Source organism: Corvus hawaiiensis, chromosome 20, assembly GCF_020740725.1.
Source record: "Corvus hawaiiensis isolate bCorHaw1 chromosome 20, bCorHaw1.pri.cur, whole genome shotgun sequence".
Classification (NCBI taxonomy): domain Eukaryota; kingdom Metazoa; phylum Chordata; class Aves; order Passeriformes; family Corvidae; genus Corvus; species Corvus hawaiiensis.
Window position 1 is genome coordinate 1,359,507 of NC_063232.1, and position 24,631 is coordinate 1,384,137.

The window sequence follows — 24,631 nt, forward strand, 5'->3', positions numbered from 1 at the left end:
TCAACTAAAGTTCTGGTTTTTCATGAAAAGGGTTATTAAAAATTGGAAGGGGCTGCCTGGGGAGGTGGTGGAGTCCCCATCCCTGGAGATGTCCAATGAAGGACTGGACATGGCACTGGGTGCTCTGGGCTGGCTGACAGGGTGGGTCAAAGGTTGGACTCAATGGCCTTGGAGGCCTTTTCCTACCTCAGTAATTGTATATTGAATATGATCCACTTACATGGACCTTGACGGCGCATTTGGGTGTGAGAGGTTTACTGGGAGCTTGACCAGGTGCTGGCTTCAGTACCACAAGCTGCCAGCTGGAGCTGAGAGCACAATGCACCCTTTTATCAACGCTGCACGTGTAACTGTCTGTCTGCTTGCTGCCTCTGCAGAGAGGGATCCCTGCCCTGAGCCCCGACGTGCTGAACCAGTTTCCAGCCGCGCCCGTCCCCACCCTCTCCGGGTTCCCGGTGCCGCTGCCCGGCGGGGTGAGCCAGCCCCCGCTGCTGCCCGCCGCCCCCCCGGCCTCCGTGGGGCTGAGCATCGGGCCCTCCGTGCTGGGCATGAGCCTCCCCGGCCCTGCACCAGCCCCGGCCCCGGCCCCAGCCCCGGCTCCAGCGGGAGGAGCTGCAGCACAGCCTTCCGGAGCGTTCCTGCCCTCCTACCCTCCCGGCCAGGTGAGCTCGCTCCCTGCCTGGGAAACCCCCCTTCCCTGGCAAGGGAATTAGCCTGGCACTTCCAAATCTGCATGGTGATAACAGGTTTGAAGTAAATGGCAAAAAAGCAGAGCTGAAATCCAGCACGTGATGTCTGAAAACGTGAAGTGCCACGGAGGGCGTTCTTTTATTTTTTTTTGGCTCTTCTTGGTGGTATTAGAAGAGGTACAAAAGTGTTCTGTATTACAAAGAGGATTTAGTTGTAGTTAGGGTTTTGTATTGCACATAAAATGGAATTTTAGGTTAAACTGCACAACAGACACTAATAGCTGGTAAAATAGGAGTTTTTAGGAGCTGAGAACTCTGAAAACCTTCAGTTTACAAAGGTAGATCATGTGGGGGTCAAATTCTGCTGTTTGCAGACATGCTTCATCCTTCAGAAAATATTTTTTGCGGTGCAATTAATTTTAAATTATTCAAATTATTAATATTTGTTCTGTATTAAAATATGACACGGCTATGATCAATAACACAGTTATTGTGAAAGGAGTCAAGTTCCTTATTCACCTGTTGTTCATTCTTGCTCCCTGTAATTCTGTGTGTGTTTGACTAGGGCGAGGTGCAGACAAAGTGGAAATGCTGATGATGCTTGTGTTGAAAGGTTCCTTTCCTTCTTGCTTTCCCTCTTAATCACACTGCTCCGAGCTGCTTTCATGCTATATGACAATTTGAAGAGCCAACAGCATAGCAATTTGTGTGTTGTTTGTAACTCAGGTAGTAAAACCAGAAGATGATGACTTCCAGGAGTTTCAGGATGCCTCAAAGTCTGGCTCCCTGGATGACTCCTTCACTGACTTCCAGGGGGACGCAGCCAAAGCAGCCAGTTCACAGCACCGGAGCAGGTACCAGATCCTTGGTGTTTCTGTCATGTCTCTGGTCGGTGCCTAAACTTTTGATACGTGACTATAAATCTCAATTGAAGCATCATTCAGACTCCAGCAGTCCTGGCTTTTCTTTTGGGAGACAAGATGTAATTCCTGATCAGGCAGGTTTTGTATAACAAAATAAATAAACATGTTTCCTCCCTTTGATAGTTTACAATCAACCTTTCAAGGTCTACAAAGACTAGAAAATGTCAGCCTTCTTTCCTCTTTATGCACCTCCCAGGTGTCTAATTGTAGCCAGACACGTTTCCTGGGTAGGAACTGGCTGTTCTTAGAGGCAAAGAGAACTCTGAATTCCATGTGAGCCCTGATTACCAGGTGCTTCCTCAGCAGTGACATCAAATGGGGATGCTCAACCCAGTTGTTCTGTTACACCATGGCAAATGGCTTCTGTGTAAGAAATTCAGTTTTGCTGATGGCATAGAATTCCAGAATGTTTTGGTTTGGAAGGAACATTGAAGATCATCAGTTCCACCCCCTGCCATGGGCAGGGACACCTTCCATTAGACCAAATTGCTCCAAGCCCTGTCCAGCCTGGCCTTGGACACTTCCAGGGATGTCAGTGCCACATGGATCTGAAGATGCTGATTTAAGTATATCTTGTGTTAGATGTCATTTTGCAGCTGAAGCTAATCTGTTACTGAAAGTTTTGACAGAAAACTGTTTGTAAATTGCACAATGGGAAGTAGAGGATCATTAAAAAAAAAATCAAAAAATGGTATTTCTTTTTCACTGCAGCAATTCTCTTTATTCAGTTGTGAAAGCGTTCAGTTTTGAACAAAATGGTACAATGAGCTATAATCTAATTGCTTATGGAGCTTTATTTTAAAAAAAGCCATCTGTGGAGTACAGCTGATTAACCATTCCATTTGCCAAGATTGCATATCTAATAGCCTGCTTTGCAGGGATGGGAAATTTAATTATATTACCATAAGCTCTATTTTTTTGCCATTGCACTGTCTGTCTGCAAGCATCACAGACCAGCATCAGCACATGTGTGCAAGTGCTTCATTTGTGTGTTGCTTGTAGGCTGCTGATAAGGAGATTTAAATGGCTCTGGAAAGATTCTTGCTCCAGGCTGAAGAATGCAATAGAAATTCATTCAGGTTTTCAATGTGAATGACACAAACTAGAGGTAAAATGCATCATTCATATGTAAAGGATGTTGTTGTGTGGAGCTGCCAAGGTCTGATAATGGGGCTTGTGTGGAGGGCAGGCAAAGCTCTCTCCTAAATCTTCCAGCATTTGCTAACAAGGTGTTAGCTTGTTGTGGCAGTTTTACTGGATAAAGTAGAGTGTGTTTATGCAAAAAGACTTGCTTGTGTAACTGTGCACTAATCCTTATTTTGCTGACTAGAGATCTGCCTGAACTCCCTGATTGGCACTGACAGAAATTCGAAGTTATCCTTTCCTTCCTTTGAACAGTGATCCCACTTTATTATCTTAATTTTGCAGTATGTAATGAGATAGAATCAGAATCAGCTGAAAGTATGGAGCTCTCAAAATCTCGTGCAGTTTTAACTCTTCATTGTACCTGGTTCTATCAGGGGGAATTTTCAAAGGGATAAATGAAGCAGCAGTGATTCCTGGGGTGTGTCTGTGTGCTTGTTCTCTCCTGGGCTGAGAATTCCTTGGTGTATAGTCCCTGGAGTGTTTTGTTCATGGTTTTGATAGAAATTAGAATCAAGAATGGTGCAAATTGACTTCTGACCTAAAGAAATATGATTAGGTGAGATAAAGTGGGAATTTATCCAGCTGAGGTAATTTACATCAGGGGCTGGATTAAGCACTCATTAAGGCATAACTTAGGTTTAGGAACCAAATTGTGTAGTCTTAAGAGGCTCCTTTAAATAAAACCTGGAAATGTAGATTTCTTATGGATGAATTAAGGAACTTTGCTTTTATCTCTTTTGTTTTTAGTGTTCCTTCTTTACTAATGCCACTCCCAGGTAATAAGCCGCTCTCACCAGCTGATAAATATGCTGTATTTAAAGGAATGGCAGCTGAGAAGCCTTCTGAGAGTGCAGCTGCTTTTGGAGGTAAAAGGACAAATACATAACCACTATGAGCAATTTATTGTAAAATGTCATATATCTTCTTTTTGCCATTGATAAGATATTAATAGTTAAAAATCAGAGCAATTAATACAACATTTGCTGTATGAATTCATAATTTCTCTGTGTAAATGTATTTCTTTTCTCCTGTTCTCTAGATGGAGGGGACAAGTACAGCGCTTTCCGGGAATTAGAGCAACCAGCAGAGAGCAAATACTTGGGTAAGCACTGGGGGTTTAACATATTTTCATTATCATTTTTAGCATTTCTCTTTGAGCTGCAGAATTTCCATCTCTGCAGTTCTAAAATAATGGTGGTGCTGCTTCTCTAAAAAACTTGGTAGGAAGTATCTTGAAAAAACAGGGCAATATCCTATTGGAACAATATGCTGATGGTATTTCTGGAAGATTGGCATCTCTTCTGGGTGCTCCTGAGTTTTATTATAAAGCAGTGGTGTGGTTGGAATTTGTTTTAAGTAAGGAGTCATTCATTTGTGAAACCCCTGTGGTGTTTTGTGAGCTTCTCATGCTCGGAACCTCTTCAGGATAAAATGCTTGCAGTAAAATGAAATAACATTTGATCTCTTTCTGTACATGTTCTAAAATAGAGAAGGTTGCTGTATTTGCCTGCTGTCAAGGTCTGACCACTCTTAACCCTTTCACCAGCTTACATTTCTAATGGAAAAGTTTGCAATTCTTCAGTAAGTGTAGTTTGCTGTGCTGTTGCAGTTTTGATCAATGAGTGGCAATTTCAGGAATATTTTGTGTTGTTGCTGAGCCAAATGAATTGGTTTGGAGGGGAGGGAGAATGGAATACAAGGTCAGGTGTAGTTGTGGTCCTTTACTACCATTATGAAGAGTCTTCTTTTAATCTTGGTTAAACTAATTTAAGTATGACACTGTGTGGTAGCTTAAGAATTAAATGCTAGTGGTGTGCTTCTAAAATAGAAAAAAATCTATTTATTGGACACTTGTCTTAAAGTCAGCATCAATACTTTAAAATTACCAGTAGTCCAAGTATGTACATGCTGGTGAATGGGTTAAACAATGTTTTCATGTTCAAAAGAAGAAAGTTACAAAATTAGTACACCAAACTATTCAATGAAACTTCAGTGAAAACATTGTTTCCTCATGTTGGTTTTGTCTCAGCCCTCTGGTGATCCCCCCTGAGAAAGCTGCAGTATTTCAGAGGGAGGAAGGGAGGAATTGCTTCTGTAAAAAGCAAATACTGTATTGGTAAAAGTGAAATTCAAAATTACATTCACTGCTTGGCAAACACGAGGAGGATGAGGTGGGGAGAAGAACTTGCGTGGAGGCCAAATAAGGCAGCATTGATCTCCTTTTGAATCTATTTGTCATAGTGTGTTTTGATATTAACTCAGTGTAAAGGGGGTTTAATATGACTTTGAGGCTATTTGAGAGAATTAAGTGTTTGCTGGAGTGAAAAGTAGAATCACTGACCTTGACACTTGTGTGGTTCACGGCAGTTGAGTTTGCAGTTCCGTGTGCACCCTGAGGTCTTTAATTTAAACAGTTTGCATAAAACTTTCTGACATTGCATGAAATAATTTGCTTGCTTGCATGGTGTGAATGCGCTGTATTTGCTGTGCAGGGTTTAACTGTTGTTTTCTCCCTATTTTTTCTTCCCAGGAGAAAACCTTGCAGAGTTCAAGCCCACGGGAGCCGACGATGGTTTCACAGATTTCAAAACCGCCGACAGCATCTCCCCGTTAGAGCCACCCTCAAAAGACAAAACCTTCCCTGCGCCCTTCCCTCCTGTGCCCGCTCAGCCAAAACAGCCAACACAAGCCAAGGCCCCTTTGAATCTGTCAGACTTGGAGCTCTTTTCCTCTCCTGGAGAAAACAAGCAGCCATCCTTCCCACCTGCATTTAACACCTCAAAACCGGGCTCCTTTCCCCCCCCACCCCTTCCGTCCGCCTCTGCCCAGCCAGCGCCCGGCAAAACTTCAAGCTTAGCTGATGACTTTGGAGAGTTCAACCTTTTTGGGGAATTTTCTAACGGCGCATCAGCCAGTGGACAAGATGACTTTGCAGATTTTATGGCTTTCAACAACAGCGGGGGGTTTTCCGAACAAAAACCTGATGACAAATACAATGCACTCAAGCTGGAGGCCAGCCCTGGTGCTCAGGCTGGCTCCTCTGCCAGCGCAGTGAAGGGTGGGCAGAGCTCTGCCACCACTGCTACGCCCACCAAATACGACATCTTCAAGCAGCTGTCCCTGGAAGGCTCCGGAGCGGGCTTCGAGGAGGCCAAGGACAGCGCGCTCTCCTCGGTGAAGAGCGATGATGACTTTGCTGACTTCCACTCCAACAAATTTTCTTCCAGCGGCGCCGAGAAGTCGCTGGTGGACAAAGTGGCAGCTTTCAAGCAGGCCAAAGAAGACTCTGCTTCGGTGAAATCCCTGGATCTGCCTTCCATCGGCGGCAGCAGCGTGGGCAAGGAGGACTCCGAAGATGCGCTGTCTGTTCAGTTTGACATGAAACTGGCTGATGTGGGAGGAGATCTTAAGCATGTCATGTCTGATAGCTCTTTGGATTTGCCAACAGTTAGTGGCCAGCATCCACCAGCAGCAGGTGAGGAACTGGTTAGATTGCTCTGGTAACGTAGGTGGTGCAGATTCCGTGTTCTTTGTGCTCAATTACAGTATTATGCACTCGTCTTTCAGTAGTGGAAGACTCCTCAGTGTGTGTCCCCACCAGCCACGGCCCCTCAGCAGGGCACTCTTTAGTTTTTGTCTTAGAAGACTATAAATAGCTGCAACAGTTTGAACTCCAGGCCAGTTTATTTTTGAGATTTAACATCATCATACTGGTACCTGTTCGCTATTGGCACTTAAAGGGACTCGAGTGGAAAATATTCCAGTGCAAACAATATCATTCCGTTTATATCAGCAAGGTGATGGCAGAGTCTCACTTTAATCCACAAAGCATTTGGCTTGGGGACTTCCCCTGCTTGGCGCTTCCCGAGGGTCACTAATTGGGGCTGTTAATGAGAAGCTGACTAATCACCAACACCAGTGTATTCCCCTTACAGTGGGGCTCAGTCTGGGTAGCCAGGATTTTGCAGGACTGCAGTTTTAGAGTATTTCACACACCTTCCAGTGTTAAATCCCTCATGGGAATCATTGTGCCAAGGGGCTGCAAGTGCTGGTCTCATGATTGGGAGCTCTTGGACCTAAATTTAAACCATGGGACTTTCACTTTATCCTTATCAGGTTTCCACCTTCTTTAATTTCCCTTTATGACAACATTCCTGAGGGAGTGAACTGACCATCTCTGACCTGATCACATATCATAAAACAAATTTCCCAAGTGTCCTGGTTTTTCTTCTCATATATACATAGGAGATAAGCTGTAGTTAAATGTTCTGTGGCCTTCAACAACACGGGAACCATTACTGTGTTCTAGGACAAGTTTTATGCAGTCAAAGGCTTTTCTGAACAGGGGGAACATACAAACTGTACATGTAAAAGCTCTTACTGCAAGAATTGGTTATTTCCACATGAAATATTTCTTCCATTTTTTGCAGATATGGGTAGAGAAAAAATATACAGTACTGTAATTTTGCATTATATGATATTTTTCAGTAGGGGAGAGAATTAAGTTGGCAACTTCGACGTGGAAGATACTCTCTAACAGGGTACAAAATATCAGGAATAATTTATTAGCAAAGACATTTAATTTTCATATTACTGCTTGGGAAAACTCCAAGTTGAGTGAGCTGTCAAAACGTAGCACCTACAGTGTATTCTTGAATGTTTACTTTGGGTTTGAAAGCACTTTTTCCTAATATTTTTCTAGCCTCTTTTGGTGGTAGTTTGACTTCTGTAGCTCTTTACAGGATGTGTGCTTTTGCCACAGCAATCCGTGATGAATAGTTGCCGTTTGTGGCAGGAAAGCCTCTTTTTTTTTGGTTTGTTTAAAGGGGTTAGCCCTTCATGTGCTTGTTGCTAAACTTTTGAACTCTGAAGTATTAATTAGAAGCTATTTTTATTAACCAAGTCTGTATTCTCCTATGGTGCCAAGTTAGATGTTATTCCAAAAGGGAGAGTTTTGCTCCATTTAACTGTTAGGATTTCGTAGCAGGACGTGCTCCGGACACTCTGCTACAAACATTCCTGTGCTCATGTGTTCCTTTCTGTGTGTTTGATGCATTTCAAGCTGTGAACTGCTGATGGTCAAGTCCTTTTTTTTTTTTCCAGTTTACATGAAGTTAAAAAGCAGATTTTTTTTTTTTCCCCTCATCGTTCCCTTCGATCTGTAAATCTAATGTCAAAAAGGGACATTTGTCACATCACTGCTGGGAAAAGGGAGACTTGTCCTGGGGAGCTGCATGTGTGCAAGCCCTGTGTCACATCTCCAGTGGAACAGCAGCAGGACAGAGGTGCTGAGAGATGATTTCACTTTGTGACGTGCCCACACAGAGGTGTGTGTGCCCACACAGTCCCTTGGCTGTGAGGTTTGACATTTATAGCTTCCAGGTATGGGCAGGTAGGTGCTTATGCTGGGAATTAGAGAGAAATCCTTGGCTTGCTTCCCATGCCAGAGCCTGTGGTCTCTTGAGGGATGACAGGTTTCCAGTTTTTCTCTCTCCAAAGGGGATACAGTCTCTTTAAACTGGGCTCTAACTCTCTGTGTGGAAGGTAGATGATACTAATGTTGCCTGATTTCTCTTGCATTTGCTCCGTATAACCCTTTGAGCACTGGCTGCATGCTGTCAGTTTGAACCAGCCTGCTTCTTTTACACCAAATTTACGTTTCACTCCGAGTTGAAAGCATTTGAATGAGCACCTGCTCCTGTTGAGTGAACCTAATTTGTTCTTCCTGCCCCGGTTGCAGCGGGAGGAGCCCTGCCCCGGGCACTCTCAAAGGGTTATCTGCTGCACTGACACACCTGTAAAACACCTTTTTCTTTGGCATTACTGGAGATCTCTGTATATTTTAATCAACTTCAGGTTTTTTTGCTGCTTTTTCTAATGTCTGATTTCAACTAAACATTTCCTGTGTGAATGTGCCTTTTCAGATCTGCTTTGATATCTCTCTTCTGCAAGTATTGACCTGCATGCTTTACTCTGGTACCTCCCTTCTGAGCTCCTCTGTATCACTATCTTTTGTGATCTGTAAGTCCTGCTGTGTTAATAAATATTATCTTGGCATATTTTGAAAACGTGGGGATGTGTGTGATTTGTTGCAAACCAGCAATGTATCTCTTTTTCCTCAAAAATACAGAGTTTAAGGTTCTGGTATCCCCTTAAGCTGGTGGGTGCTTTTCTCTAGCAGAGCAGGGTGTGGGTGAGCTTCTTTCTCCTCTTCCAATGCTTTGACCTCGCTCCCTGTAACCTTCTGAATCTTTACATATCAGCCTAAATAATATTTTTCCAAGAATTTGTGTTTGAGAGGGATGGAGTGGAGGAAATGTGTGGTGGCAGAGTTGTTTCTGCGAGTCGGTGCTGAAAAAACTGTGTTGCTATCTAGACTTTATTGAGTAGAAGCCCACTAAATAATATTCTGATATTTATTTAGCTAATCCAGTGTGAGTTAACCAGAGCCCCAAAGTAAATTTTCCATTTGGGAAGTTCTGCCTTCTAAATATTGAAACTTTCAAACATAAATGACAACTGCAAATTTGTGGCACGCAATTATGTCACTTCAAATTCCTCCAAATCCTGAGCCACTGACAGCTTGGGATTATCATCAAATTAGCAGACAAGGTAAAAAGCTAAAAATAATTGAGATGTGGAATGGTTAAAATGTTGTGGGGTTTTGGAATTGCCACAAGAACAAAAACCAGCCCAGGAAGCAGAATGTGGCTTTTCTTCTTTACACCGAGCCGGAGAGTTTTTAAAAGGAAAAAAAAAGAAAAAGGCAGAAAACCACAACACTCCTGCTTGAATCTGGAGGATCAGTTGGTCGTGCCCAGCCCTAAAGCTTTTTAAACCAAAGCTTTGAACATAAAGCTGAGACCTAATTCTGCAGGGCTCGTGCTGTTTGTGTTTGGTCAGCCAGTCATTCCTGGAGGAGGGAGAGGAACGTTCATGACTGTATTTATTACGTTTTTGTCCAGACTTGACAGTCAGATTCACTCCCTTGCCCTCACTTGGGTTAATTCTGTACACAGCAGAGCTTACCCACCCTGGTTTATCCCGGGAAGGCCTCTGGCAGGGAGGGTGTGGATGTGTTTGCCGTGGCCTTCCCAAGGGCCTCTGTGGGACTGAGCTCCCAGTGTCAGCTCAGGGGCTTTGTTTTGCTGTGAAACGTCGTTTATCATGATCATTTCCAAATAATTAGCAAATCCTGTAATTCCACGAGGTTTGGAGGCTTTTCTCTTCTATTTTCTTCATTTTTATTTATCTTGCAGTCAGCATTCTTGATGGTTTCCATCTTAGCTACGGCCATTCTTTAGGGAAAGCAGATGGGAATAATTCCCTTCTTATTAACTGTTCCAGGCTTCCCCAGCTGAGAAATGGGCTTTGGATTTTTCTGGTTGCTGACAGGCATGACACTGATAGCAGCAGTGCATGAAACTCCGTTTTCTTCCAGTTTCGTCTCCTTTTATCAGGTGGAGACCCACTGGAAGCAGTGAGCAGGTGGTGCCTGTCCCCATCCAGGCTCTGGATTCCTGCTCAGGCTGCAGGGGATGTTCCCAGGGTAAGAGCACTGATGCTGTTCTGCTGGGAACAGAGCTCCACAGCCACCACCTGTGTCACCCTAACAACCAAAACGTGACACCAGAGTTATATTTATTCATCAGAATTTAATATCCACTGAAATACAAAAACTTGAAAGCCTCCTATGCTGGCTAAAATCCCTAAATTTATTCCAATGTCCCTGAATTGTCTTTTTCAGTTTTCTTTAGACAGTCACTAATGCTGTCAAGGGTTTTCCTTAAATGATTGCACTGTTGACATTGAAGGCTCCAGCTTGTAATTTGCCTCCAGCCATAACTTAATCCTTGGTAGTTGAAATAAATTATTATAGTTGGCTCAAATCAGGGGTGGCAAGTTTTTCTGGAGATGAGATAACACTGGGAAACAGTATTTTAACTGTATTACTTTAACTGTATATTAACTTGGCAGCCAGTGCTTTGCCTTGGCTGGCTCGTGCGGGTGCAGCTGGTCCCAGGTGATGATCAGGCAGCTTGGACTTTGGGTTCCACATTCTTATTTTTCATACTTCTCACTAAATTGTTTTAGGACTGCTTGAGCTGTAAACACTGACTCTGAACGCAGTGCTTCTCCTGTAATATAATATTCCTGGGAAAAAGTGTATTCACTGGAGTGATCCCTCTGGAATTATCAAAGAAAAAATCAAATGTACAGAATCAAACTATTACCTTTCACCTCAGCCCTTGCACCTCTGCAGAGGTTTCATGTCTGCCTGAATTCACACACAGAGAACCCTGAGTCTTAGTTTGTGAATAATTAAACTATAGTTCTGCCCCCCCTGCCCTGCCCTATTGATTGCAGGTGAGTTCAGGATTCCTCCAGAGCCTGCAGCTGATCCTGAGCCAGGATTGGATCAGGAGTGCCTGACCTGGTCCTTTAGGATGTGTTTGCAGCTGAAAATCTTAGCAGTTATCAAAGGAATAATTCCCAACAGAATGTGAACGTGCAGATCCTCGGAGTGGGATCATGGCTCTTCCCTTTCCCTCCCCGGGAGCACCGGATCAATGGCGAGGCTCAAATCTTCGCTGGGTTTTGGAGTCAACACAAAGTGAAGGGAAAGCAGAGGTTTCCTGCCTGGTACCTGCTGGTATTTCCAGGATCCCAGGATTAATTACAGCTGGCTCACGTGTCGGAGGTGGTTCTGGCTCTCTCTTTCATGCAAAGCTTTCATTTCCCTTCTTTAAACAAAAGCTTGAGAGCGCAAGTTGTGGTCTGTGGTGATAAATCACCGGCCCCTCTCCGGGCAGCTCCTTTCACCTCAGAGCCTTCTTTCTGTGCCGGGAGCAGGTGATTCCATCTCTCGGTGTTTACCCTCTGCAAACTGCTGCTCTGCACATCCAGAATTCAAGTGGCACTTGGAAATCTTGTCTGTGTGCAGGGGGCTCAGGTCTGGATTTGGGATGCTGTCGTGGGCTAAGTGGCAGCTGCAGGAAGGCCCAGGGGAGGAGCTGATGGATGACACGCTGTGCCTGGCTGACCCGTGGCAGTGGCCATTAAACTCCATCCCTGTGTTGTGTGTTTGCTAGGTTTTTCATTAGCCATGTATGTGGGTCATGCCTGGGAAGCAGCCTGGAGCCTGGCCTGCTCTCCCCTTGCAGTGAGATGAATAAACCAAGGCAGAAATGGTTTGTTAGAATGGTTTAATCCTCGGGCTGGTGTGGCTGGATTGAATAACGAGGACAGCTGGGAAGTCAGCTTGTTCCCACCGTGGCTGTGTTAAACCCCACTGTGCCAGCCCATTCTGCCTGTGCTGTTCAGCACCAGGATCTCAGCTCCAGTGAGGCTCAGGGAAAACATTTTGTGGTCTGGGTTTGCTGTCCCTGGAGCCGCTGGACCCCAGGCGCTGTGCAGCGGCCGCGTCTCTGATCCAAACTGACAATTCTTCCTGCTGGAAAACAAATGCCAAATGTAGGATAGCAGGGCTGGTTTGCTGGGGAGAGGGGGTTCATGCTCTAATGAGAACTGCCCAGCCCCTGGCTCTGTGTGCCTTCGCTGGGGATCAGGCTCAGTCTGGAAGTGAAAGATCAGTTGGGTGGGAGCAGCCAGAGCCCCCGGGCACTGCAGGCTCTGATCTCACACCTGCCCCTGGCAGGGAGAAGAACCTATTGGGCCATGTAATCGCCAGGTGGGTATAAGTGTTTGGAGCTTTCTGCAAAATAATTGGATTTTCTCTAGACTTAGCTTTTACAAACTATTTATTCAGTTAAAACATGATCTCCGCAATATCCCTGTCAGTGCTGGCACCTGGAAGTTTGACGAGTCGCCCGTGCGGCGCTGCAGGAGCCCTGATAAGCTCACACAGGATTTCTAGGCTTCTTTAGATTCTTGCAGCACGTTTTTATATGTTATTTGTATCAAAGCATGAATATAAAATTAAATTAATACTTTATCACAGGAATAGAAAAGTCGGCCCAGTCTTCTGTGTGGTTGGATTTGATAAGATGTAATAACGCATTAAAGGTGTTTGAGTTGTAACATTTATATTTTGATTGTAGATTCTGCAGCCAGAAAACTCAACTGGTGATCTGTGCAGCCTGGACTGGACAGAAACTGATTTTTTTTTAGTGTTTCTTCACTACCATAGTGATATGGTGACTTTCAGCTTAAAATGTTAAGACAGCATTCAGAGGTCAAGGCTTACATTCATTGAACAGAGAAATTTTTGTATTAAATGCCCAGGTATTTTCCAGCTTATTTTTGTGCAAACTCCAGTTCAATCCTCAGTGAGACAACAATTCACTGTGTTTGTTCTTGCAGCTCCTCCAGACTCTCAGCAAGTTGTTCTTAGGTGGCGTAGAGAGTTTAACGTTTGAACTTCAGCTCCTAATTGTGGGGGTTTGTTTCAGATGTGGATGACTTAAAGGGTGGCCCGTTTGGAAGCTGTCACAGTGGCTCTGCAGTCAGCAGCCTGGCGAGCTACGACTGGTCCAGCTCCGACAAGGACGACGTCCAGCAGGGCAGGAAGCTCTCCTGCTTCTCCCAGCCCTCGGGGAGCGGCTCCTCCGCGGCCACCTCTGTCCTCCAGAAGAAGGAGACCTTGTTTGGCAGCTCAGAAAACATCACCATGACAACAGTTTCCAAAGTGACAACCTTTTCCAGCGAGGATGCTTTGCAGGATGTTTCCTTTGCAGCCTTTGCGAACTTCAAAGACTCCGGGCCGGTCCCCAGCGCTCCGAGCGACGACGACATCGGAGACTTCGGGGATTTCGCCAGACCTCCCTCGGAAGCTCAAGATGCAGCAGCAGCTGACTCAGCCCTGGGCACTGATTTCCTCACTGGAGTCTCCTCTGAGCTGCGGAGAGAGGCCACAGATGACTTTGGAGAGTTCCAAAGTGAAAAACCAAAAATCAGCAAGTTTGACTTCTTGGTGGCAACTTCACAAGGCAAAGTGAAGTCCAGTGAGGAGATGATCAGGAGTGAGCTGGCTACCTTTGACCTGTCTGTGCAAGGTAAGCCTGCCCGTGGTGGAGGAACCTCATGATGCATGTGCTTATCAAAGGCTGATTTTCCTAATTCAGTTATAAATTAGCTAATGGCGATTGTTCTAAAGGCTGCTGGAAACGACCTGAATCTTCTCATTGATTTCTGTGGCATTTGGAGCAGGTCTTTTTCTACAAGGAAAATATTTGTTGTGCCAAAAACCTGTAAGAATTGAGGCACTGGGGAAATCTGCAGCAGTCACTGAGTAAAGAGAAATATTTGTTCTTCTGGAGGAACGGGACAACCCTTGCTGCCACTTCATTCATTTTAAATAGCCTGGGTCTTTAGAGTAAAGGAATAACTTTTTATAACCTGACTTTTTAGGGTCTCATAAGAGGAGCCTGAGCCTGGGGGACAGAGAAATCAGTCGCTCCTCACCTCTGCCAGCTCTGGAGCAGCCGTTCAGGGACCGGTCGAACACTCTGAGCGAGAAGCCGGCACTGCCCGTGATCAGGGACAAGTACAAGGACCTGACTGGGGAGGTGGAGGTAAGGAACTGTCTGCAACACAGCTGAGCTGGCACTGACATCAAGGGGGTTCTGTATCCAGCTTTTTGGGGCCTTACCTATTTAAATATGGGTGTGACTGTGAGATGGTGTCCAGGTGCAGTTGGATGTTGTGAGTGGAACCTGGAAGTTTCTTCTCTCACGTCTCTAAAGGGAAGTGGGAAAAGGCTCTTGTCTGAAACACAGAATCACTTGACCTTGCAGCCTAAGCTTATGACTGGAAATTAGTTACAGTTTAAATCTAATCCCAGCTTTGGCACTGAGACCGTTTGCTTTGGGAAATGGAATCACTTTTTGGCTGCCTGGTAGTTATTTCTCCAGCTCATCCTGAGAAGAAATGGGAAAAGGACTCAGATTAAATTCTGCTAATCCCCACTGCTAGAACAGCAGACTGTAACAAATGTGTCAGGAGGAGGTGTGTGCAGTGAAACCTTTTACCCACTCCTATATGTTCTTTCTTTTGAGACTCCTTCTGACTTCCAGAAATCAAATTTTAGAGTTAAGGTGCTTAGAAAATCTTGAAAGAACGGGGAGAGATTAGGAACAGATCTGTTAAAAGTTCACAGAGCTAATCTGCAAATAGGCTTTTAAAATACCTGTCTGCTGTGTCTCTGTTGTGTAGGAGAAAGGGAGGGAAATGTGTGTAGGAACAAGACTGAGCCTGTCCTTTCCTTTGCACTAGGAGAGTGAGAGGTACGCCTATGAGTGGCAGAGGTGCCTGGAGAGCGCCCTGCAGGTGAGTGTGGCACCTCCTCCTCCTCCTCCAAATCCTTCCCTCCTCCCTGCAGGAACCAGCTCACTCAGTGTTTGAGACCAACAGGCAGAGAAAGTGTGGGAATCAGCCCTGGGAATTACAGTTTTTAAACCAAAAGCTGCCACCTCCTCAGCTAAGCACCCTACACTAATCTCTCTGTCACTGGGGATTAGTTTGGCTTTTCCCTAAATATTCCAGCTCTCTGGTTAGTTGGGTGGTCCCGTGTTTGGCTGCCCAGTATTGTGTTGTTCAGGGCACTGGTACCAGTGCCTGGCTCCTCAGGGCTTCCTGAGAAACAGAATTGTTGATGTGCTGGGCCCAGGGACCATTCATGTGCTGCCGCCAGAGATTTCACAGCCAGATCAGTGCTCCTTAACATTTCTTCTTTGCATTGGAGTATTAGAGAGCCCAAACTGTGAATGCTCTTATTAAACTAGATAGCAAGGCATGCATGCTCTTGAAACTCTTACTTTGGTAATGAGAATATTGGGGGGAATACATTAAGGTTTTAAATGTTCATACTTGCCCCTGATCTACTTCAACAGGAGTATATAAAAACATGTGGTGGAGTGTGGCAATCATTTCTTGTTTAATTTGCCTCCAGTTTCTGCTGGGGGCAACCTTGTTTGTAATGATTATTTAAAGATAGAAACCCCATCATTTTATGAAATTCATTTCCACCAGGTCATAAAGAAAGCAAACGACACCTTAAATGGAATAAGCAGTTCATCTGTTTGCACTGAAGTTATCCAGTCTGCTCAAGGCATGGAATATTTACTGGGTATGTTTTAATTTTCCACGTGTTTTACACTTGGGAGTTCTTCTCTAAAAACCAGGAATATAGAATCACTCCTCCCCAAATGGCATTACTTTTTATCTTGATCTTTGCCTGCACCTAAATAATGAAAAACTCTTCTGCCAAACAAATGTGACTCCAGCTTTGAACTAACCCTCCATGGCCACCCTTCCTGTGCCACATCCGGGTTTGCCATTTCTGAGTTCAAGGCTTGGCATCCAGTGAATTCTCTGCAATCCTCCCCTGTTTTACATCCACAGGGGTTGTTGAAGTCTACAGAGTAACAAAGAGGGTGGAGCTGGGCATCAAAGCAACTGCTGTTTGCAGTGAGAAGCTCCAGAAGCTGCTGAAGGATATTGATAAAGTGTGGAACAACCTGATCAGCTTCATGTCCCTGGCTGCTTTAACGGTAAGACCCAAATAAGCTGCCTGGTTACTAAAACAAATGTCATAATTATATTTAAAGAGACTTTGCAGGGGGTCCTGACTTGACAGTTTGTGTTTCTTCTCTTGGAAAATGGAAATGAACTTGTTTGTGAAATCCAGTTTAAAACCCTGTAAGAAAACTGTTATTTATGCACAAACACAGTGGTGTCTGACTTAGTACCTTAATGGTGTAGGTGATATCCTGGGTGTCTGTGGACATCTCCAGTAAGGCAAATTCAGTAAAATCCAAATAAGCCATTTTACAAAGCCAGAATCACATGGATGTGTGTCTTGTTTTTCAATATCCCTGCAATTGCTTTTAATGCTCACACTTCCAAACCACACAGTGCAGCAACACAGAAACAACTAAACTGTTCTCCCTTCTCTCTGCATTTGGAAATGCCTGAGTTTGTTTTGGTTCCTGCCACAGACTAAACAGCTTTTCCTGCTCTGGATTGCCAGGAAAAGCTCCACTGCTTCCAGACAGCCTGGTAGGAGCTGGAGAGCTTTGGACATAGCTGGGTGAGGGGGACAGGCAGGGATGTTCTGAGGGGTGGCCCTTTAGAGCAGGAGCATCCCATGGGGGAAGGGTCTGCAGAGGAGCTGGGAAAAAGAGGAGCAGCCAGAGGTGCAGAACAGACACAAATAGAAGGCAGGAAAATCTCCCTGCCATTAAATTCCTTGTGGGGTTTGTGTGCTTGTGTTGCAGGAGATACAATGTGCAAAATGACTTCCTTTAACCAGGGAAAAATTCATATTTTTAGGGAATCACCCATCTGTGTGTGCTTTATACTGACTTACACAGTGGATCCCTTTAACTCAGTGCTTATCCAAGGAGCCTTCAGTTCTCAGGATCAGCACACCACACCAAGCATCACTGAGCAGATCATTACCATGGGGAGGTTTCCACTGAGCATTTTAATTTGTGGCTTCCTCCTTGCACTGCAGCTGTGGCCACAAAAGGTTTTTCCTTCCCAGTAAACACTTACTTATAAGTAAGGCCTGGATTACTTGGTTTCTGCTAGAAATACCCATCTCCAGCTCACTGGCATTCCCTGCAAGGCAGGTATTATAAATGACCAGTCCCTTTTTACACACCTTTTGCACATTTTAAACCTCCCCAGGTATTTTGGTGATGTCCTGTGATGCCCAGAGCCTGACATCCTAGGGAATTTATATCCTCAGTATTTTACTGCTTGGCAGAGGAGGTGGATAGAGGTGGATTCACCTGTTTGAACTCTGGCATTGTTGATAGCAACAATCCCAAGAGCTATCAGGATCTTTTCCTAATTTAAACAGGTGGATTAAAATACAGTTCCTAAAGTGCTTTTCCTTGGAAGATTACAGGGATTACCTGAAAGTCCAAAGCTTGGCCACGTGTTCTCCGAGCCACAGCAGCTCCTGGCTCGTAGCTCCAGCTAAATCTTAAGCACATTAGGAGCTGCAAACAGTGACTTCTCACATGCACACACAGTCCAGCTGAACTTACTAAAAACCAGGGGCTCATGACTCCTGTAATTCTCCAAATCACCCCTTTTCTTGCTTCTCTTCCCCACGGGATTCACTGGAAGGGGTGGAACCCACACCTCTGGTGTTACAGTCACGGATCCTAAATGATGCAGAAGTGCCAATTAACTGCAGAGAAGTATTCCAGCTCCCAGGCATGTGCTCAGAAAGGTTAATTTTATCTTTTGAAGGATTTTGTTACAAGGTAATTTTATGCACAGCATTGTGGTTTTTCACAGCAAATTGCAGGATGACCTTCTCATTTGCTTCACTCATGCATTTGGTAAACAAATATTAGAGTGCCTTTATTAATTTGATTGATCTACTTAGAGATTAAAGGGTGGTTTTTTTCAGGATTCCAATTATTCTCCAGCCATTCAGCAGGGTGGTGTGAGCAGCATGCCCAGAGTGTGGATTAAGACACCCATGGCCTGGGATTACACCATTTTTTAAGCTTCTTGCATTTCTAGTCATTGCTTTTATTTGCACTACTATTTTCATGCAAAATTTGAACAGTTTTATATCCTCCTTATGCAATGTTTTAATTGATCATTTATCCTGTGGCTGAAATGTGAGGTTAAGCACTGGAAAAGTGACCACATTAATTTATTATTTACAGGTTTATTCTCCCACCCTTTGCCTCTCTTTAACCTGTGTATGGCTGGTGGCCTGAATTCCATGGTTTGGTTAACATTAATATCCCATTTTGTACCTCTCTGCCAGATTGTAGGTCCTAAAAGACCCCAGAGGAGAATGCCAGCTGCCCTGTTTTGCTGAGGCAGTATCAGGGAGTCCAGGACAGTGAATCCTGCTGCAGCCAGCTCTCCAGGGCGGGCTGGGAGAGCTCCCTCCCCACAGCTGCACAAACACCTGCAGAGCCTCTGTTTGCCTTCCCCCAGTTCCCAGGGCTCCTTCCCCTTTGGATGTGGGAATGTGCAACTCAAGAATTCCTTCCTTTGTACTCGAGGCCTTTTTTAAGACTTGGAGTGTTACAGGTTAGTGCTGGTGGAGGTGGCGAGTCCATCCCGGCAGCTCTGATGATTGTCACCCCTGCCATGCCTGTGGGACACGCTGGCTCTCAGTGCTCAGTAATTCTTTATCATGATGGCTGAAACTTCCTCAGGTACTGAAAATGCCTAAATGTTACTGTCTCCTTTCTTTAGCCAGATGAAAACTCCCTGGATTTCTCTTCTTGTATGCTGCGCCCAGGGATTAAAAATGCCCAGGATCTTGCCTGTGGAGTGTGTCTCCTAAACGTGGATTCCAGAAGCAAAGTAAGTGTGCTGGTTAAAGTCCTTTTGAATTCACAGTATGGTCTTTCATATAGAATCCCAGACTGGTTTGGGTTGGAAGGGACCTTAGAGCTCATCCAGTGCCACCCCTTGCCACGGGCAGGGACACCTTGCACCATCCCAGGGTGTCCAGCCTGGCCTTGGACACTTCCAGGGATGGGTGTATTGAAAAAATTCCCATGGTTATAATTTGTAAACTCTGACCTGTAGATGGGTCTCAATAAAATCCTGTAATCAAATATCCAGTGTTCCTTGGTCTTTGGTGTGACACAGCTGTGGAGAAAGGGTTGAGTTCAGTTGTTCATAATGGGGAAGAAACTGGGATGCTAAGATTTTTTAAAGTATGCATATTTTTTTAACAAAATCTGTTAATGACTTTTCTCCATGAAATGGCTCACCAGAGGGGACTGTTACCATTAGCAGAGCTGGGAGGGACTCCCAGGGCATGTGCAGAGTTGTGCCAACCAGTTAAAAATAGAGGCACTTTTCCTGACTTTTTGGTTTCAACATTATTTCAGAAAGAAGAGAAATCTGTGGAAGAACTTCCCAAAAAAGTATGAACCTGTAAAAAACATTCTTTCTAGACTCATTCTTCTTGAGTGTGGAAGGCTGAGCTGCTAATGGGCTCTCAGCTGTCATTCTCGATTGTACCAATCATTAATCCTCTTCTCCAGTCATGTTTTGTGGCCGTTAACTCTTGATCTGACCAACTAACATGCTCCAGAGCCTCCCCTTGTCTGTCTGCATGCCTGTGCCTTGTGCCCAGCTCTCTGGTTTTGTGCTCCTTCTGTTGTGTGACAGAAAATCCCTGAGTTCCTGAATCTGTGCTGCCTGTGTGTCTGTGGCAGGAGAGGGGGGGTTTCAGGGGCTTTGTGCTAGAAATATTGACTTTTTGCTTTGTGTAGCAGGCAGTGGCATTTTTAGAAATCTCTGCAGGAAATCCAGGGTGTGGAGAGCAGGGCTGGGATATTTTTTTAAATAGGGAGCTGTGAGGCATTGGAAAGTATCTCCTAGCAACAAACAGCGAGGTGGTTTCAGCCTGTTCATGGCTTCACACGCTCAGAGGCTCCTATTGTAAAGCAGCTTCAATTAACAGGAGGAAGTAGATCAAATTCAACCTGAAGTAACACTAAGAGCAAGAATTGCACCTGCCTAAGCCACAGCCAGGCTGGAGCCAGGGAGATAAATGCAGGAGCTGTCTGCTGGCAAGCAGGACAGGCTTTCCCCTCGGTAGGGAGGTGGAACAGAACTGAAGATGCAGGAAACAAGGTGAGTTAGCTGCCAGGGGCCAGGTCAGGGCTCCCTTCCTGCAGGTGGAGGTTGGCTCAGGTGTGATGGCTGAAGGTTTTGTCCACCTGCAACTGAAATCAAATAGAGTTGATGGGGTGGAGTGCTCAGGGGAGGGTCCTGTGCCAGTTTCCACTCTAGGTGTAGACCCTGGAGTGGATCAGACTGTCACACTTGTTTCAATTCTTCTTGCAGGCCTTTAATTCCGAGACAGACAACTTTAAGCTGGCGTACGGGGGGCACCAGTACCACGCCAGCTGTGCAAACTTCTGGATCAACTGCGTGGAGCCCAAACCTCCTGGTCTCAGCCTGCCAGACCTGCTCTGAAAGCAGCTGCACTGCAGCTGGAGCTTTGGCTCTAATCATGCAGGACTTGGGGTAACTGCTGTGGTGGAGAGGCTGGAGTTGGGGTCAGGGTTGGGGTTGATTTTTGGACCAAAAATCAACAGATTAAAGCCACTGTTACGGACGGTGAAGAATTCACTTGTAATGGCCAAGGTTTCAGAAATAACCAGAAAATATGTAGTATGGCAAAAAAAAAGTGGCATTCCAGTCTTTCTGAAGATGAAAATGTTATCCTGTGTAAAAGCAGCCTGGTAACCATGTGCATAAACCTGGGAGAGGCCAGCATGGAGCTTCCCAGAGAACCTGGAATGCTGGGCTGATTTGCATAGAAACAACCACTTAAATACTTGAAGTCTGTATTTGCAAGCAAATCTTTTCTTTAGCGTTTTTGGGACACGCACCTTGATGTTCTGCTGTGATACCACAGCACATGAGTCACAGCAGCATCCGAGGCAGAATGAATTATTGACTCAGGAGGAGAAGCTGCTGGGTGTTTGTACCTCCACTGCTCCGTGCTGGAAGTTGTGCTGGATGCAGACCTGGTTAGTGCTGGGAGGTGAGGACTGGAAAACTGTTGTAATTCTCCCCGTGCTGTCTGGATTCTGTGGGGCAGGCAGCTGGAGTTTGAAACTCGTGGTCTTTGTTGTAAATCCAGATCAACTTCTCTGGATTTGTCCTGAGTTCCAGGTATGATTTTGTCTCTCCTGACATTTTGGGAGCTGCGTGGCTGCAGCACTGCTGAAAGCTGGACTCTGCTGATGCAGCACATCTGCTGCTGTGTGGATACTTTACCTTTTTTGGCTGTGGAGATGCTGTTCCCGATGGGATGGGGTGGTTGTGTGTGACTTGTGCAGTCTGGTGCTACCTGCAGTAACGTGCTCCTGTGACTCAGAGCTGGCAGCACAGAGGTGGCCCCTGGCTCCTGCAGCAGGGAGTGGGATTTAACACCCACAGGGATTTAAGCCTGGAATTTGGGGGTCTCAGCAAGCTGGTGTTTGAAGCAGGCATCGTGTCCCTGCTGGTTTGTGGCTTTTGTAGGTGCCTCTCTGGACAGGTTTGTGTAACAGACTCTCACTAAATGTTACCTGTACATCTAAAGTACCTGGTTCCTCCTTCAGATCCAATATCCAGAGGACAGCGCAGTCAATGGAGTGCTGGTTACAGGATTTCAAACCTGTGGGAGATTCATGGTGTTAAAAGAGACATCCCACAATCCTGTCTAGGTCTGCAGGGAATGGAGTGTAAATCCATGGGGTACAACTTTCTCCTTAATTCTTTGGCTCAGTCTCTCAGATCTGTCCCTTTTCTCCAGATATCTCAACAGCTTCTCCAAGTTAATCCTGCCCCCATTACAAGTACCTGACACTGACCTGTGGTTATTTGCTGAAACAGGAATTACAATGAGCAAAACGATGCTTTGTATTTAAAAAACAAACAGCTTGGTTATATGAAACTATTAATTAGCCCAAATGAAAGAATCTTGGCTCAGAGGTGTCTGGCTCCTTCCTTACACCAATTACAATAAATCTCCTTGCTGCCTCAAATTAGCTCATTCACGAAATAAAGCACCATGTGCCTCCAGCTCTGGCTGATCCAGAGGCAGATTTCCCGTGCTGTGCTTCCCACATCCTGCCCAGGAATTGCCAAAAAACCAGGGAAGCCACTCATTGATTCTCTCCCTTTTATTAGGTGGGAAAGAGTTCCAGCACCACAGCTTGTGCCCCCAGCCCATGTTTCCAGCACAGTCAGGGGCTGCTGTGCCCCTCACCAGTGTTCCACAGGAGTTTGGGGACAGGGAGCCACTGACAGGTATTCTCCAGTGGTTGGGAGAGGCTGGTGCTGAGGGAATGCTGTACTGGGGAAAGGGAGTTTACTGTCAGCCTGGGTTTCCACCACAGCTCCCCAACACTTCGCTAGAGAGGAATTTTTTTCCCTAATTAAAGGAAAACACCACAAATAAGAGGCCACAGAGTGAAATTTAAAGCACCAGCTGCATTGTCACAGCAGCATCTTCCAGCTGGTTTTCCTGTACCTGTTAGCAGGTCAGCCCCTCTCTGAGCTTCATCCAACGTGTCTTTTGGCCCATACAAATAAGGAATGGACATTTACAATTCCAATTGCAGCAGAGCTCACTGGAGGGTGACACTGCTGCTCCCCTGCTCCCACAGAAGGGAGAGCAGCAGGCACCGTCCCTGTCTTTGTGGGGAGCAGGAAGCACTCTGCCATGGGAACATGGGAACGGGAACGTTTGCAGGGAGATCCCCTCGATAAAGGCATTGCACAAGGAGGATCAGCTCGCAGATCCCAGTCATTCCAATGACTCACTGGAGCATTCAGCATCCTCTTGGATGTTGTTGCCAGCCAAAGCCCAGTGTCTTTCCAAGCTGTATCCAAGGTGACAGGATTGTCACAGCCCACCTTCCCCTGCTGCCTCTGCTGCAGGCCCCCGGACACGCTGCCTTCCCTTTGCTTGTGTCCAGTTTCAGACCTGTAACTCCTTTTCCTGCATGGATTCTCTCACTGGAAAAGAAAAATAAGATTTTATTTGTTTTTTTAAATCTCTGTGGGGCTGCCTTGGCATGACCTGTGGGAAGTGGGGGTTCTGTCTCTTTATGTATATTTGGAGTTGTAAGGAATTATTTGCTCGGTTATTTAATGTATTTATGGCTTAACCCCGTTGGATTCCTGGTGCTTCCGTGCCGTGGCCGTGGGTGGCAGCTTTTCCCTGGTGCTGGGGGCTGCTCCAGCCTCTTCCCTGCCCCTCCCTCTCTGTGTTTGGCTGTGAGTTCCTGCAGCCCCCCGGAGGTCACCTGTGCCCAGGGAATTGTCACCTCCTGCACTGACCGTTCATTCCAAGGACTTTTCCTCCCTGGCAGCAGCTTCTCCTCACTGGGTTTGGTTGGAGCAGCTCCTTCCCTGAAATCTCTGCAGGGTGTGGGAGTGAGGGTGAAGTTCAGCCCCAGGCTGAGCAGGAGCTGATGGAAACCCACAGAGTGCTCCGAGTCTTGTCAGCTACACTGGGAATCACAAACTTGAAACAAAAGCCTGCCTTTCCAATAAAAGCTGTTATTGTACAAACTGCTGCTGTGGATTTATTTTTAATTCTGGACCTGTATTTAATTCCAGTTCTCAATGTTAAAATAGCAATGTCATCATTTTATGAAGAAGAGCGATCAGAAAACTTCTCTTCCTATTGTGATTTCTTCTCCTGCCCTCTGGGCAAATGTTGTTTTTCTTCCAGAAGTAGTTTTGTGATTACTAGTTGGAGCTGTTTGGGTTTGTGCTGTGCTGGAGTTGCTGCTGATATTTTAAATCCGATGAGCGTTAAGTGTTATTAATTGACTTTGGAACCTTGTTTACTCCCTTAATGCCTGCAATGATTTATAAATCCTGTGTTGAGATTCAAACCTGATGTTCAATAAAAAGCTCATTTCGTATCTGACCAACCTGGGAAGCTGAAATATTTATATCATAAAGTAAGTGAAACCTGCTTTGTGGCTGGGATGGGGAAGGTGTCTCACCAAATATCAAAAGATATAAAATACTTTTCAGACAATTAAGATACCATTTGGAAAAGCCCGTGGGGAGCAGGAAAAGGGGTGTTCTCCTCAAAGCCAGTGGGTGTGCTCACAGTACTCCAAGCTAAACCAGGGCTCTCTCTTCTTTGGTTTCTATTCGAGAATGGAGAAAAAACTGGATTTTGAGGGGGAAAACACTTGTGTTAAATTTTTTGCTGTAGTGAATACAAGAGGAGCATTTGCAATGAAATACCCACAAGCACTAACACTGTAATACAACCTTGCATGGGGGTTTCAGGTGCATTCTTTGTTTCCTCCTGTGCTTTATTAGGCAATTTTGCTTTTTATAGGTATAACTTTCCCTTGCGTTTAAAGTCAATGGAATAATTCAAATTGG

The 24,631-nt window shown here is 45.3% G+C and overlaps 1 protein-coding gene across 7 annotated transcripts in view; it reads left to right on the forward strand.

Moving 5' to 3' along the window:
* SYNRG (synergin gamma) overlaps positions 1 to 24,162 on the forward strand; it is a 37,256-nt gene extending 13,094 nt beyond the window's left edge. For 4 of the 7 annotated variants that reach the window (XM_048324957.1, XM_048324960.1, XM_048324961.1 and 1 more), the window contains 13 exons: positions 378 to 662; positions 1,416 to 1,543; positions 3,506 to 3,624; positions 3,798 to 3,860; positions 5,289 to 6,233; positions 13,171 to 13,773; positions 14,129 to 14,292; positions 14,993 to 15,046; positions 15,749 to 15,845; positions 16,121 to 16,269; positions 18,956 to 19,066; positions 19,603 to 19,638; positions 20,567 to 24,162. In XM_048324957.1, the coding sequence (XP_048180914.1) occupies positions 378 to 662; positions 1,416 to 1,543; positions 3,506 to 3,624; positions 3,798 to 3,860; positions 5,289 to 6,233; positions 13,171 to 13,773; positions 14,129 to 14,292; positions 14,993 to 15,046; positions 15,749 to 15,845; positions 16,121 to 16,269; positions 18,956 to 19,066; positions 19,603 to 19,638; positions 20,567 to 20,698 (2,886 nt within the window). In that variant the 3' untranslated portion in view covers positions 20,699 to 24,162. Of the gene's footprint in view, positions 1 to 377; positions 663 to 1,415; positions 1,544 to 3,505; positions 3,625 to 3,797; positions 3,861 to 5,288; positions 6,234 to 13,170; positions 13,774 to 14,128; positions 14,293 to 14,992; positions 15,047 to 15,748; positions 15,846 to 16,120; positions 16,270 to 18,955; positions 19,071 to 19,602; positions 19,639 to 20,566 lie in introns of all 7 variants that reach the window. The other 3 variants (XM_048324958.1, XM_048324963.1, XM_048324959.1) reach the window with 2 other exon arrangements.
* The last annotated feature ends 469 nt before the right edge of the window (positions 24,163 to 24,631 follow it).